At 32.8% G+C, this 16,679-nt stretch overlaps 1 protein-coding gene across 1 annotated transcript; it reads left to right on the top strand.

The window, feature by feature from the left end:
- The first annotated feature begins 1,742 nt into the window (after nt 1-1,742).
- Nucleotides 1,743-14,319, top strand: LOC139490505 (NXPE family member 1-like). The gene is made up of 5 exons (XM_071277285.1): nt 1,743-1,770; nt 6,391-6,486; nt 8,320-8,988; nt 10,386-10,435; nt 13,470-14,319. Exons 1-5 carry the CDS (start codon nt 1,745-1,747, stop codon nt 14,246-14,248), a joined length of 1,620 nt encoding a protein of 539 aa, XP_071133386.1. The 5' UTR covers nt 1,743-1,744; the 3' UTR covers nt 14,249-14,319.
- The last annotated feature ends 2,360 nt before the right edge of the window (nt 14,320-16,679 follow it).

Raw genomic sequence — 16,679 nt, forward strand, 5'->3', positions numbered from 1 at the left:
TTTCTATCTGACTCGCGATCATTCATAATCTGTCGTAAATAACCTCGTCCTTTCGAACCTATTCGCCTATGTCCAACGCGGCCATATTAAATGTCGAGTTTGGCGATGACCTGATTCCGTAAGTGATTCGCTGTTTGTTTGAAATCGTTCCTTAAATTTTACAATTACGATTTGAGCAAAATCAAACAATTCGCCAATGGGCAAATAAATTGTCACTTTGAGACAATTTTGATATTAGTCTTGAGATAATCAATGTGGATAAAAACTTTGACATGAATATTTTGGATCCCAGCTCCAGCCACCAAATTAAATGATGTGTAATGGTAAGCGTGTATAATTTCATTATGCGAAAGGTTTTTGACTAAATTATTTTTCTTTACAAACTATCCAACAAATTAAATTTATTCTTTAATTGATATCAATAAAATAAAATATTTACAACTGTTTTTTGCGTAATCTAATTAAAAAACTAAACTTATTTTGGCTCAGTACGTTTTTTTTTCAAAAGAAATATATACGAATGAATTTATTAATTATACGGAATTAGTTGAAAAAGACTACTCTCAGGTAAATAGTTCAAAAACCATTAAATTGATATGTATTATTTATTTTTTTGAGGCAAACATTTTCTCGTACAAAGACCGGTTAATAGTCCAAAACCTATAAATCATAGCTAGTGATGGTCGTTTTAAAACAAATACTGACAGTAAACACTTTCATGTACTTTCTGTATCGTTTTAGTTAACTGATTGCTCGAGATTACCGCATGATTTTTTCAAACTGCATCTGAGCTACACGTGTTTACGCTCTTTTGTTATAAATGCTGCAGCTACTAATTCAGTAGTTACTAATTATTTTCCCACAACAAAATAACAATCTTTCTTTACATAGCTACTTATCACTCGAAAATCATTCTATCAAAGCTGACATCAGATTGCAATGTAAAAACCAAAAATAAACACAATAACATATACATATAAAACGAGCATAAGAACACTTAAAAATGGGAAGGTCATCATAAAACGAGTCAGAAAGAAAATCGAAAATAAATTCACTATTAGGCAAATTGTCACAAAACACATATAAGAAAAGTTCTAGTCTATTCTAATGTATTTGTAAGTTTAGCATTTCTTACTTCGTTATTTATATTCTATATAAGATAATCCTCTTAGTTTACATTATTGTGATATTTTCTAATGAATTCAATTTCAGTTTTGTCTTCTTGTCATTTATTCGTTTAGGGAATATTAGTATGAATTATCATTGATACGGTCATAATTAAAAATCTACTGTTTACAACACGCATCTGGCGAAAATAAAATATGTCAATCCTGGTATCTATGATGAAGTTATTTACAACCACTAGGTTGATGCCACTGCATGTGGAGTTTTTATTCCCCAAAGGTATTTTTTTGCAGACGAAACGCTTGTCTGGTGCAAACAAAAAATGTCAATCCTTGGTTCTATGATGAAGTTATTTACAACCACTAGGTTGATGCCAGTGCTTGTGGAGTTTTTATTCCCCAAAGGTATTCTTTTGCAGACGAAACGCTTGTCTGGCGCAAAAATAAAATGTCAACCCTTGTATCTATGATGAAATTATTTACAACCACTAGGTTGATGCCAGTGCTTGTGGAGTTTTTATTCCCAAAGGTATTCTTTTGCAGACAAAACGCTTTTCTGGCGCAAAAAAATGTCAATCCTTGTATCTATGATGAGTATATTTAACTTTTTTCAGTTTGAAATGCAGACTCAAAAGAACAATATGACGTAAGATAACAAAATTTCCTTAAATAATATTGATATTTAATTGTCATTATGAAGTACTAAAGTGAGTTCTGTATTATGTACTCTTCATATTTAGTTAATTACCTCTAAACACAAGTTTGATCACTTGTAAGTCATCAATTTTACATGTTTAGGAAATAAAATGTTTTAAACTATTGAAGACGTCAAACAAACTTAAGATCTCTGACAAACGTTACAATTTCGGCTCTATCATAGTCAATCTACCATTTTTCAGACGCTATATGCTCTTACTTGACTTTAACACTTTTGCTTAAGAGTCAGCAGCTGAAGCACGCTTTCGTGCGCAGGATTTAACCGCTTTGTTGACAACCCGTTGATGGCTTCAGCTGTTTTCTGCTCTTTGGCCGGGTTGTTGTTTCTGAGGTGAAATGGTTACCAATCTTCACCCTTATCCGAAACAATAGCGTAACATCACAACAGAGAAAGTCACATTATAGATTATCAATCAAAAGACATATTAACACAAGAGAACATACACTGAACGAATACATTTGATATATGACACAATGTAAATACAAAACATATGCAATCATTTAAGGGGTAAGATGCTTACTAATTTCAGGAACAACACCCATAACCTTGAACAAAATGCCGCCAAAGAGAGTAATGTACACAGGTAAATGAAAATAAATTTGTCGTTCATAGTACGATAACAGAAGTGATAATTTATGGTAATACCAAACGCTTATAAAATCTAGCATTACTAATAGTAAAAATTTTTTTTTTAAAAAGAATTAACAAAAAAACCGAACTCCAAATTAGATTAAAAAAAAGAGGAAAATCCATAAAACCTGATCGAATCCAACACTCTATTGTATCAACCAGTAGAACGAAACAATTGTCATAATCATAACTTTGTACAGGCGTTTTAAAGAAATGGGTGGAATAAAAATGGTTTTATAGGTAGCTAAAAGTAAACATTCAAATAATTAACAAAACTAGAAGGCTTGCTTCATATTTGGATCTTTATCTTAATACAGACATAGATGGACTACGTCAAACTAGCATACGGATTTCTGACACACGTGACGATAACAACTTTGCAATTCTCAACTTACCATTCCTCAGAAGTAACATTACATCGGGTCTATCGTTTGACGTTTTAATTAGAAAGAACCATCAGAGGTAGAAGTTTTGTAAATGCATCTTCTTCACACAATTATTAAATATAAAACGTTTGTTTTTTCTTAGTGTTCGATGGAACCTTTTTCTCTCTCTCAAAAATTTAAAATAAAAACAAAAATCTTTTTTTACCTTCATTTTCCGATAGTTTTTTTTTCAAATCACTTAAATTTTGAACAGTAAATACTGTTTACCTAGGAATACATATTGTATACAGGGAGCTCACGTTGTCTTTTATAAGAGACTGTTTCTCTGTCAATGTATACTGAATACAGACATCTCACTTCGTCGTTTGTAAGAGACTGTTTCTCTGTCAATGCATACTGCATATAGGGAAATACTTTGTCGTTCTTAAGAGACTGTTTCCATTTTAATGCAGAGAGAATACTTTGTCAATTGTAAGAGAGTGTTTCTCTGTCAATGTATACTGAATACAGACATCTCACTTTGTCGTTTGTAAGAGAGTGTTTCTCTGTCAATGTATACTGAATACAGACATCTCACTTCGTCGTTTGTAAGAGACTGTTTCTCTGTCAATGCATACTGCATATAGGGAAATACTTTGTCGTTCTTAAGAGACTGTTTCCATTTTAATGCAGAGAGAATACTTTGTCAATTGTAAGAGAGTGTTTCTCTGTCAATGTATACTGAATACAGACATCTCACTTTGTCGTTTGTAAGAGACTGTTTCTCTGTCAATGCATACTGCATATAGGGAAAAATTCGTCGTTCTTAAGAGACTGTTTCCCTTTCAATGCAGAACGCATACTTTGTCGATTGTAAGAGAGTGTTTCTCTGTGAATGTATACTGAATACAGACCTCTCACTTTGTCGTTTGTAGGAGACTGTTTCTCTGTCAATGCATACTGTATACAGACATCTCACTTTGTCGTTTGTAAGAGACTGTTTCTCTGTCAATGCATACTGTATACAGACATATCACTTTGTCGTTTGTAAGAGACTGTTTCTCTGTCAATACATACTGTATGCAGGGATCCCACTTTATCGTTTGTACGAGAGTATTTCCCAGTCAATGCATACTGCATATAGGGAAATACTTTGTCGTTCTAAAGATACTGTTTCTCTGTCAATGCATACTGTATGCAGGGATCTCGCTCTGTCGTTCGTAAGAGACTGTTTCCCTGCCAAGGCATACTGTATGCTGAGAGCACACTTTGTAGTTTGTAAGAGGTTGTGTTCCTGTCATTGCATATCGTATTTTGAACAGTAAATACTGTTTACCTAGGAATACATATTGTATACAGGGAGCTCACGTTGTCTTTTATAAGAGACTGTTTCTCTGTCAATGTATACTGAATACAGACATCTCACTTCGTCGTTTGTAAGAGACTGTTTCTCTGTCAATGCATACTGCATATAGGGAAATACTTTGTCGTTCTTAAGAGACTGTTTCCATTTTAATGCAGAGAGAATACTTTGTCAATTGTAAGAGAGTGTTTCTCTGTCAATGTATACTGAATACAGACATCTCACTTTGTCGTTTGTAAGAGACTGTTTCTCTGTCAATGCATACTGCATATAGGGAAAAATTCGTCGTTCTTAAGAGACTGTTTCCCTTTCAATGCAGAACGCATACTTTGTCGATTGTAAGAGAGTGTTTCTCTGTGAATGTATACTGAATACAGACCTCTCACTTTGTCGTTTGTAGGAGACTGTTTCTCTGTCAATGCATACTGTATACAGACATCTCACTTTGTCGTTTGTAAGAGACTGTTTCTCTGTCAATGCATACTGTATACAGACATATCACTTTGTCGTTTGTAAGAGACTGTTTCTCTGTCAATACATACTGTATGCAGGGATCCCACTTTATCGTTTGTACGAGAGTATTTCCCAGTCAATGCATACTGCATATAGGGAAATACTTTGTCGTTCTAAAGATACTGTTTCTCTGTCAATGCATACTGTATGCAGGGATCTCGCTCTGTCGTTCGTAAGAGACTGTTTCCCTGCCAAGGCATACTGTATGCTGAGAGCACACTTTGTAGTTTGTAAGAGGTTGTGTTCCTGTCATTGCATATCGTATGCAAGAAGCATACTTATCCGTTCGTAAGATGTCTCATTTGTTTTTTGCGTGATGCACATACGAAGTAAAAATAATTGTCAGACTAATCCTTCACAAGGCTCCATGCTTTAATAGGGGGTCTCATTGGGGGGTCCCGATCCCGGATCCCGCTTACTGTTTTGTCAAATTCCCGTATCCCACTTACACTATGTATGTAAGCAATTCTCATTTTTTTGTCATTTCCCGGGTCCCGCAAGACCTCATTTCCCGTTTTCACGACACAATAATTTGACTTTCACGTGTCACGCTTACAAAAAATCGGCAATCCCGCGTCACGCTTAAACCCCAATGAGACCCTATTAATATTGATGTGATAAGTCTGACAGTTCGTCTTTGATCGAGTTGTTGTTACCCTTTTGAAAAACATCTGAAATTGGAAATAAAGCCGGTAAATGATTTAATATTTAATGTCAAATAATTTGATTTAGTTTATATAAAAAACGAGAAAGAAATTGATTTCTTAGACTCAATACAGGATGTCACTCTAGCTGTACGTCTCGTATTGATGTTTTTACCGAAGAAAAACTCATGCATTTTCAGCCATAAAATACCATTGAATGCAAATGTGTATCTAACACATTTTTAAGCTCAATTAGCATCGTTGTTTAAAAGTTGTAGATCTGCAAAAAACTTCACTAATAAATTAGAAGACCTTATTTTGTTTGTCGCTTCTCTTCCTTCCACAATGAATTAATAATCATGCCTCTGTGTCCTATAGGTACCATACATAGTCGCATTTGTCATTCTAGTTTATGATTATTCAATTTGAGTTATTTTGGGAGAAAAACGAAAATAAAGGCGTCCGAATATTGTGTCCATCATCGGAAGGACTTTAAAGTAAGTAGGATTGTTTAAAAACTACACATTATTTTCATTAGTACTTTGAGACAGGACAATTATTTTCGCTTTTTCCTTAATATACTATGAGCAAAGTGTATCTGCTATTTTACATTTACTATCAATATCCGCGGTTGTCACTGATATAATGACTATATTACCTAGGATTAACTTGGAAGAGATAGTAAATAGCAAATACACTTTTTTTTTATAGTATTTGTATGTTCATAGTATACAGAAAAACAGAAATCAGAAAATAACGAACTTTGGAAAAAAGAAAGAGGGCTAAAAAAATGTTCTATCACCAAGTACCAATTACTTTTTATACCTTTCCTAATATTCACCAGCCATAAAATCTTTTACAAAAATTCACCCTACAACAGTTTACATACATTGTACTTTCAACCACGCTCTTAATGTCCGCAATTTCGCGGGTGTGTTCTAAAAAACATAATTTTTAGTCGAAACTGTCATTTTCGATTTCAAGTCGTCTCTGATCAGATAAAATTAATGAAGATGGAAACAATTTTTTGCAGGATCAGTACGACATTTAAATTAAATAAGAAACTTGTGTTTTGGTCATCGATTATTGCTGTCTCAATACTTTACCTTACAACGACAAAATTGTTCGGGTACGTATAATAATTGTTGAACTCTAAATATATTCATTCTTCCCGTCATGTGCCCCTTTGGTGCTAATTTGCGACTGCTAGTCAAGTATTATCATAGGAATACATGTAGGTTCGTGTTCAATGCTATATATTCGAATACTGATACATGTATTTTTCAAAATCTTCCCCAAAAACATTTTTGTCATTAATATTGCATTCAACTGTTCCCTTACTTTATGCTCAGTATTATGATTTTGGTATCAGTAAATTAATACCACATGCACCATACTGAATAGCATTCAATTTGCTATACATTTATTCACTAGAATCTGGCAATGTCTGTACATTTGTATTTTGGCATTGTACAAGGTCATTTGTTACTTTGACTATTTTAAAATGGCATACAATACAATTTTGATCTCACGGTTGAGTTTTTTTTTTACGAAAATTTGCACACAAGCTTTTAGTTTACCTAGTCAATTCAAATATATAATAAAAGATATACCTTCCGGTGCTAAACGTTAGAGATAAATGGGATCATTTTAGACATTAAATATGCTAACAATTTCGAGTTTTTGGACATTTTATTCTTCGGAAAGACATATAACTTTTGTTTTGTTTCAAAGGATATACACGAATTTCAATACCATTTCTTTTCAAATAATTAATTTTTATCAAAGTTTAATGATTTTAGAGATAAAAAAAATATTTGTTGCTGTGTAGATACCTAATTAAAAAAAATAATCATTGGCTTTTCGTAAAAATTGATGTAAATAATCTTCATGTGTATTCAAGCCCAGCGTCATTTAAAAAAAGAGTGGTTCATGAACTCGTTTTCAAGTTAAATCAGCCGACAAATGCACCTTTTCCCGATATTTATAATTACTTACGCCCAATTTCTATTGAACTTTTGTGGACAGTTGTCTCATGGCAGTATTACCTCCACATCTCCAATTTTTTTATAATACAAATAAAACCGGAGCGGATTTTGTCCTTATTTTTCCTCACACATTCACAGTTTCATTGACTAGGAGAAACTATTTCATGGATATTGAGGACACACACGAAGTAATATTAAATGCAGTAGCTAGCTTTTGCTAAGTCATTTGGACAAAGGGATTTCGACAACCACTGGAAAAAAGTGTGTGTTTGATAAGGGCCAAATATTACACGCAACTAGCCCCGTACAGATCTGTCAATGAGTTTTTGTCGCATTTTAGCTTGAAAAGAACGTGTCACGTAGTCTTGTCATTTAAACTATACTTTTTAACATTGTCTTAAAGCAGGAGGTTTGGCTAGCCCTTTAAACAGGTTCAACTCACTATTTTGTCCTAACATGGCCTGTTCCAAGTCAGGAATACCGCAGTTGGTACGTAATAATTCGTTTCTATGTATGTTATGTATGTGTGTTTGTTTTTGTTGCAATTTAGTGTTCCTGTTGTTTCTTTGTTGTTGTTTTTTTTATGTGTTTCTCTCAGTTTTAATGTGTTGATCGGATTTGTTTTTCTCTCCATCAATTTATGTCTTTTGAACACCGGTACATAACTGTTATTTTTCTCCTAACGTTCAACAATGAAAGGCATCGAAATAAACATTTTTTTTCATTTTGCAATCGGATATGGCTCACGAATATCCACAGCCAAACCGACGATCCTTATATCATGGGTTTATTGTCAGATGGAATACGTTTTGCTTCAAATTTTAGATAACTAAAGGGTAGCCGAGCTGAATCTGGCAAGATTTGCTGATTAATTCAAAAGTGAGAGAAGGAGTTGGACAAAAGAAAACTTTGAAATAAGTAAATGTATTTGTTACTGTCTCTGTATATATTTATATATCGGTTGATTATTGTAGATGGCAGATTTTGTGCCCTGGATACAAAAAAGATGTCGAAACGTTTACAGCTACTGATTTCAAGTATTATGAAAAATACTTTAAGTATAAAGGCCTAGATTTCGGAAAATCTCTTGCTTATTTGCCGAAAACTACAGTGGAAATAATAAACAATAAATCAGCTAGGTTTACTACTGGTGATATTATAACACTTAGAATAATCCTCCATAATAAAAATGGTGACGTTTTAAATGAAGGTGGTGATTTTCTAAAAGTTTGGATGTCTGAGAAAGGCAAAAACGCAAGTTCAGCGGGGTATATAGTAGATCACGGCAATGGTACGTATATCGGAGTGATAAGGGCATTATGGAGCGGATCTCCGCACATCAAAATTTCATTGTCATTTGCAAAAGAATCTATTGGACTATATGTAAACTACATATATAGAAATGGAATGTTGAGGGCTGTTAAAGGGATTTTTAGGAATGCACGTGGAGAAACTGGTAAAGGTGCATGTGGGATACACACACTAACAAAACACGGCATCTGTGACTTTACATCATTAAATTATGGAATGCGATGGTTTTGTTTATTACCAAATGCATCCAGGTTTGATTGTTCAGACTGGTATTCCATTACTGGAGATATGACGGTACCTACATTTACAAATGCACAGAAGCAGTTCTTGAGGTAATACATTTTTATATTCAAGAAATTTCTGCATTTCAGGGAATATTTTCGTTAAATGGTTGATTTTCTTTCTTTTCATTACACATACATATTATATCTTTTATGCTTTGACGCTTTTAATTTCACAATTGCCAATTGAAGAGGAACCAGCGAAAGAGTGATACGACAATAAAGTTATTGAGCAGCGATAACTTCTATTTGAAGAGAAAAAAATTAAATAAATTTCAGTTTCGATTATGAACCTAATAGTCAAGATTTCAATAGTTAACCTTAGGAATTATTTAAGAACTTCTTTAAGATATTCTATATACTAGTATTTAAAGAGACAAGGCGGAAGTTAGCCAACCATGATATAAAAAAAATTATTTTCTGCCGAATGCATTGAGTGTGTAACTTAATGTAATATCTTTGGTTAGCTTGTTTGCTAGCTCAACCATGAAGTCATTATTAGATTAGGTAAACTATCCTCCTTTAAGAGTATACTAGTCCGACAGATAACCAATCTATCTGTCTGTAGGACTATGCTACTTCGAAAGGAGGGTAGTTTAACTAACCTAATAATGACTTCATAGTTCAGCTAGCAAGCAAGATAACCAAAGATATTAAATTTAAGCTACACACTCAATGCTAACGGCTGTAAAAAGTATTTCACATTGCTTCTATTTTATTTGTTCTGCTTGAAGGAACGGCATAGCATCTTGGGGGAACGAGATAGCTTTCTTGTGGGAACGACATAGTATCTTGAGGGACGCCAAAGTATCTTGAGGGGCTAACATATTCTTTTTCTTTCATGACCGCATTCTGCCACCGTAAAATAGGTTTTTCTATACTGAGAAGAAAATGTATAGTCCTATAAATATAAACCTGTCGATATTCATAATGTGGCATTGCATAGTCTTTCTCAAATAAGTCAAGAACTCTTTATGATTGCTATTTAAGTCTCAGAAGCATAAAAAATATAACTTTTTAACTGTTCATGATCTCACATAACAGATTTCAAAGAAAGAATGTCTTTGCATTTCAATATGTGTTATGTCATGTGAAGTTGTTGAATTTAAGAAAATGTTATCGTTGGGATAACTTGACATACAAAGGGACTTAACGAATGCATTTGCATTTCCAAATTAAGAGGAAGAATCTTTGTGCATGTATATGAGTTATGCAAATTCAAAAATAATCTGTACAATCTAAACTAATTTTTTTATACCACACATTTCTTGTTCTTTTATTGATAAATATATTTAAGAGATGCATTATATATGTGTGATTCGATTGAAAAGATGTGTTCATATACTTGAAGACCTTTGTGATTTGCTCTTAGTGACGGTTTGACATACATTTTTATATGATCGTTTGTAAACATATTAATATAAAAATCAATAAATTTATACTTGCAGTACTACTAGATATAAAATGATAAAGGAAATTAAAGTTGATGTACTTGGTGGTAAGTTATTAAAGTAACCATGGTAACCGGTAATATCTCTTGCACAAAAATGGCATTAAGTTATTTAATGTAACTGGGGTGTCTCTCTCCATCTTGAATTTTGAAGTAGCATATAACAATAGGTTTAGATCTTTAATGAAATGTGCAAATTTTGAGAGTAGGGTGTAATTCCTGTGTAAGACTTTTCATGTTACAATGTAGTATAGAAAATTTTGTTTTGTCATATTTACGACTGTATTTTCTATAAAAAAAACATACATATTTTTGTTTGATTTTTTTTCAACTCTGCCACATACGGGGATATAACTCAGATAGTAGGGGAAATAACACGGATACAGTATTTTTTTTATAATATAGTGTGGGGAATTTACCAACCTTAATCTCTATCAAGAAAACAAATACGGTGACCCAATTTTTTCTTTCTTTCATCTGAAGACATGTTATATGAGCTATCTTCTTACATTTTGTCTTTAAAGTCTATGACGTAGTTTTCTTTTTATATATAAAAAAAAAAAAAAAACATTGGGTTTTCCATGCGTAATCTATACAAACTATTGCACAACCTGTAGCATAACAAAAGTCTGTTGACCAATACTTTTTATTATATTTTGAAAAAATATAATAAAAACTACACTCTTACAAATTATTAAAAACATTCTATATATTTAAATTAAGACCTTAAGTTAATTGTAGATTACAAGTGACCTAATTATAAGATACTTATGTAGGATTATCATAGTTGTGTTGTTTAGTTTTTATGCCCCTATCTCTAATTTCTATTCATTTGAATTCCCAATTAATTTGTTTCGCGCATATCTAGTGGCAAAAAAGAAGATACCAAATTGACAATCCCTATTCGTAAGTCGAAAAATATACCTGATAATACCATAGCAAATATAGACAGGTCACCAGTACAAAGCTGAAATCATAATTTCATTTGAAACTATTCGTGATCTAACTAATGAACAGAATCAAGTATTTTCTCTGAAATCCGTATCAATCATTTATCAAACACTGAGGTTATAACAGTTCATCCTAGATGTTTAATTACACGAACTGGTACAAATAAAAAAATATATGATTACGACACCGTTATCATGGTTATGCCTAAATACTTGTCTATTTATATATATTTGGACATAAAAAAATGAAGTCGTACAACAAGCGGTGAAAAGTTTCAAAAGTGTTTCGCATTAGACCTACAAAATATAAGGTACGGAGAAGTTCTTTGGCAGTTATCGATAAGCTACCGACCATCCTCGTGGACAGGTCACTTTGCCTCATAGATCCATAGGTAATAAATAAGGTATTATCACATAATTATAAGTGATACTTTATTTTCAGAAGTAAACATAATAAAATTAGAAGCTGATTTAAATTGAATTCGTTTTGAATCATTTATAATCTTTAAGAGAAATATAACAAATTAACGACCCTGTGACAATAAAAAGTTAAATCACAAAAATACTGAACTCCGAGGAAAATTCAATCGGAAAGTGCCTAATCACATGTCAAAACCAAATTACAAAACAAATCAAACGAATGGACAACAACTGTCATATTCCTTACTTGGTACAGGCATACATTGCTTATTTACTTAAGGAAATACTTTAGAGCATGTTTGTCAATCTTATCCTTTGAGGACAGTTTCAATGTTTTCTAAAAATATATAAGAGGATGTGGTATTAGTGCCAATGAGACAACTTTTGGTCCAAGTCACATGTTGTAAAAAAGTAAAACATTTTAGATCAAAGTATTGCTTTCAACACGGAGCCCTTGTTAACATAGAAAAGCAATCTATAAAGAGCCCCCAAATGACTAGTGTAAAACCCTTCAAACAGGTATAATCTATATAAAAATCGAGAAACGAGAAACACTTGAGCCACATCAACAAACTAAAAGCACTGAACAATAGGTTCCTGACATAGGACAGGTGCAAGGAAATGCATCGGGTTGACACGTTTTATCAGGCGCCAACCTTCACCCTAACCTTAATGTAACATCGTAACATAGAAAGACGGACTATTAAATATCAAATGAAATGTTTCAACTCAATCAAAAGACATATTAACAAAAACGAGTAAACATACACTGAACAAATAAATTTAATCTATGACACAATAAAAACAAAGGTGGATATAAAACAGTATTAGAAAGACAACTATAATTACCTTGGTCAACATGACGTTTAATAAAAAAAAAAGTTCACAGGTAAATATAATATTTTTGTTGAAAACAGAACATGGATTACGGAAATATTTTTTTAATAAAATATATAAATTTGTTGTTCATAGTTCGAGAACAGAAGTGTATGTATAATGTTTTGTAATTATTACCATTTCGGTGAAAAATTCATGTAGAATGTGTAAGTAAACTGACCAATTTGGCTGCCAACACTAGATTCAACCACCAACTATGACTTTGTTTTAAAATGAGATTTTTAGAGGAACCTTAAACTTTAATCTATTGACCCCAAATTCAAAAGGAATCTTCTACTGCCCTATATTTTCAAAGAGAGCACCTCTAGTAACCATTTCAAAACTGCTTTCCTCTAATAAAATATTTTCGGAACAGTTTTCATGACTTTGACCTTAAAATCAAAAGAATATTTTACTTTACTAAATATTCAATCTGTATAAGTTTCATTTCAATGAAGTAAATGACACTCAGGTTATCATCCTGATATCTTTTTCCTGTTTTCAGTGACCTTGTCCTTCGATCTATTGACCCAAACATTGATTGATTTTTTTCTTTCGATATATCTCCCATCTGTATAAGTCTCAATACAATCGAACAAGGTAAACTCAAGGTATCAATTAGTAATAATATTTTGTACACACGGACGATAGTGACGAACAGAAGGACAAACAAGTTTTCATGGCGCTTTAGATAGAATGTTTATACACCAAAATTAAATCTGATGTATAATCCTTAAAAGAATTTATTATATTCATGTCAAGCTTATAACATGTCTGTTTAATATGAATCCAGTTGCATTTTTGGGGACACTTGTGTATTGTTTTTCTTTTTGCAGATAAAACCATAGGTCATCCAGAGAACTCGTGTAGTCTAATAAATCCTTCAGTCACATGGAACATTTCGTCCCCAGTTGGATATTTTTATAATAAAACGTGGCATAATCTCTTATGTCAAAAAAAAGTTGACACAAGTTTTAACAGGTATTTAGCCTGTCTAAGAAACCGGGAGATTTACATGGTTGGAGATTCTACAGTGCGAGACTGGCTTGTATCAATTGCTGATATTTTAAATCTTTTAGGGAAATCATATGCTATAAAAGGTCACCATGAACCAATCAAAGCTGTCAGTAAAAATAAGAGAGACAACATTACTGTTATATGGGTTGCGCATGAGTTCCCATTTTTCACCTATACACCGAATGGGTTAATAAATCATTTTAAACCTGCAAGCTATCATCTTAACGTAATACGTTCTAAAAATCCGATCGTAGTGCTGCATTGGTATACACATATAAGTTATGCTCCATTGTCAGTTTATGAAGAACATGTTATGAACGCCAAAGACGCTATAGTTAAATTCTTGGATCGTGTGCCTGGCGCAAAAATATTCATTAAAGGTCCGCATTACTTCGAACAATACAGTGAAGGTGTTCCATATGATTTTGCGAGATATTTGCAGGATAAACTGATATTCAAATTTTTCGACAATATCAAACATAAAGTTGTGTATTTAAACGAATGGGATATCACACTTTCTTCAGAAAATAAAGCTCTGCACCCGTCTTACGATTTAAGAAAACCAATGGTAGATGAACTACTGTCATATATTTGTTAATATTTTCAACTAACAGACTATCCTCCTATATGTTATTATATAACTTATTATAATAAAACAGTTTTATTTTATGGATATATATGGAACGCCATAGCTGTCTTATGTGATAGTATTTATTATGTGATGGTGGGTTTTGCTTTATATGATGTGGGTTTGTTATTATATGCTGTGGATTTGTTATAATATGCTGTGGTTCCGTCATTATGTGCCGTGGGTTTATCATTATATGCTGCGGGTTTGTTATTATATACTGTGGGTTTGTTATTATATGCTGTGGGTTTGTTATTATATGCTGAGGGTTTGTTATTATATGCTGTGTTTTTTTTTATTATAAGCTGAATTCTTATTTGAATTCTTATTGATTATCCCGAACTAACTCACAGCTAATTTTGGTCTTATTTTGAAGATACATATGATACCCTTCGAATAAGGCATTTCGTAGAATGCCAAAGTGGTGCAGATTTTTGATAATTGCGATTAAAGGTAAAAAGGGGGGATTTATAAAATCGAAATTTTTGGACATTTTGGACAATTTCTCGGTAGTCACTCATGATAACTGAGAAAAAATTTCAATGGAAACAAGCTCTAGGGTTGCTGCACAAAATCAGCTTCTAATATGTATGCCAGATTGACATAGTTTAGTGATGTTGACCCCCGCAGCCAACATGGAAGAAAATGATAAAGATTATCTTTATTTACTAAAATTATCGATAAAAAATATTTTTATTTAATATTCAGCTTTGCAATAATACATTACAATATATAAAGATATTTTGGGGAAAGTTTTGTTAAGATAAAATAAAGGATAAAGGATAAGTTAGTACTGTAAAGTTTACATGATTCAATGAAAACATGATCAAATTCATTATTCCTTTTTTAAATAAAAAATAATGTTGAAATTATAAAAATAGTCTTGATGCATAAATGTCAGCATGAACACGATAGTATATGAAGTTTTATTTATGACAATAGGTCAACCAGTGCAAGAGTAATATCATTTTGAAAATGCATGACGATGTGCATCCCCCTTTTTATAAAACATCACAAACAACAAAAAATCAAGAGTAGTCTTTTGACTCTAACCGTTTTAAAGCACTATATATATCACACAAACACGATTCACAGAAATTTTGTTACAAATGAAGATATTTGTGTATATTTCAATAACATTTGACATTATTATGCACGTCCGATGATTTGAAGTGGTTACGAAAAACTAACACAAAAAAGGACATGTTATACTTCTAAAATATTCGATAAAGTCTCCAGTTGGTTTACAAGCCTACCAACCACGTCAAGGTCGGAGACCACTGGTAGGTTTTTTTTTATATTTTTTTTAAATTTTTAAATTTTTTTAATTTTTTTTTTATAATTTTATTTTCTCAAAAATTTTCAACAAAGAAAAGGCTTCTAGCATCAAACACATGAAATATTGGGCATTGGGGTTCATACTAATCATCATCCTCGTCGTTGCAATCTTCTAAAACAGTCTGATGAGTAAGCTGGTTTCTACAATCATCACTGCCCTGACAACCACAAATGCTTGTGCATGACAAGTGTTGTTCATAACATACACACGATTTACCACATATAGTTTTGCCTTTGCATGTGCAAACAAGGTCCTGTAAAAAGTCAGAAGACATAGTGGAACTATCGATCTATTCCCCATTGTCCATCCATATTCAAGAGGTGATCGAGGTGGTGGTTTTGCGATATGGGCACTCATCCAGACGTACACTTGTAGGAATACTCTAAATATGTGTTGTCTGAAAGATGCTTCTGAAGGAGGTAGTCTCACCAAGGAAGCATCCTTAGATAGAGCTGAATTCACTCGCAGTTTATTTAGATCACCATGTACAGATTGAGCCTTGCCTTTGGGGTCATATAGATCAGCGATAAATTGTCTTCCCACTGTTACAGATGCTTCGATATCAGAACTAGCTAGATTGATCAAACTTTGATATCTTAATGGATGTTGTTTTAATGCCTTGTATACTGTCTTTTTACCTATTCCAAAGAAAGAAGACGTCGTGTCGCATCCCGTTAGAGCGTGAGCAGCTGGTAAAATACTAGAAATCACTGGTCCAATGGCATTGTATATATCGTGTACAGGTATAAACCGTCGGGCGTCTTTGTTTGAAGAAACGCATCCTGTCTGGAACTACAATTCATCAATGTTTGTCATTTGGGGAAAATACCTAATACACAGAAGTAAAACATCAGTGTCCGATGATTTTATTACAATGCGACCCAAGGAATTGCTTTTTATCAGCTGTTCATTAGCAAACAGAGACTGTAGAATGATTCTTGTATCTGCCTCTTCCTGTGTACTGAACAACTGAATACAATCAGTAACAGTTCCGGCACAAATTTGTTTCACAGCCTCTGGGTTTTGAAAACATCCACCTAAGAATAGTTCGTCTTGCTCATT

Source organism: Mytilus edulis, chromosome 1, assembly GCF_963676685.1.
Source record: "Mytilus edulis chromosome 1, xbMytEdul2.2, whole genome shotgun sequence".
Classification (NCBI taxonomy): Eukaryota; Metazoa; Mollusca; class Bivalvia; order Mytilida; family Mytilidae; genus Mytilus; species Mytilus edulis.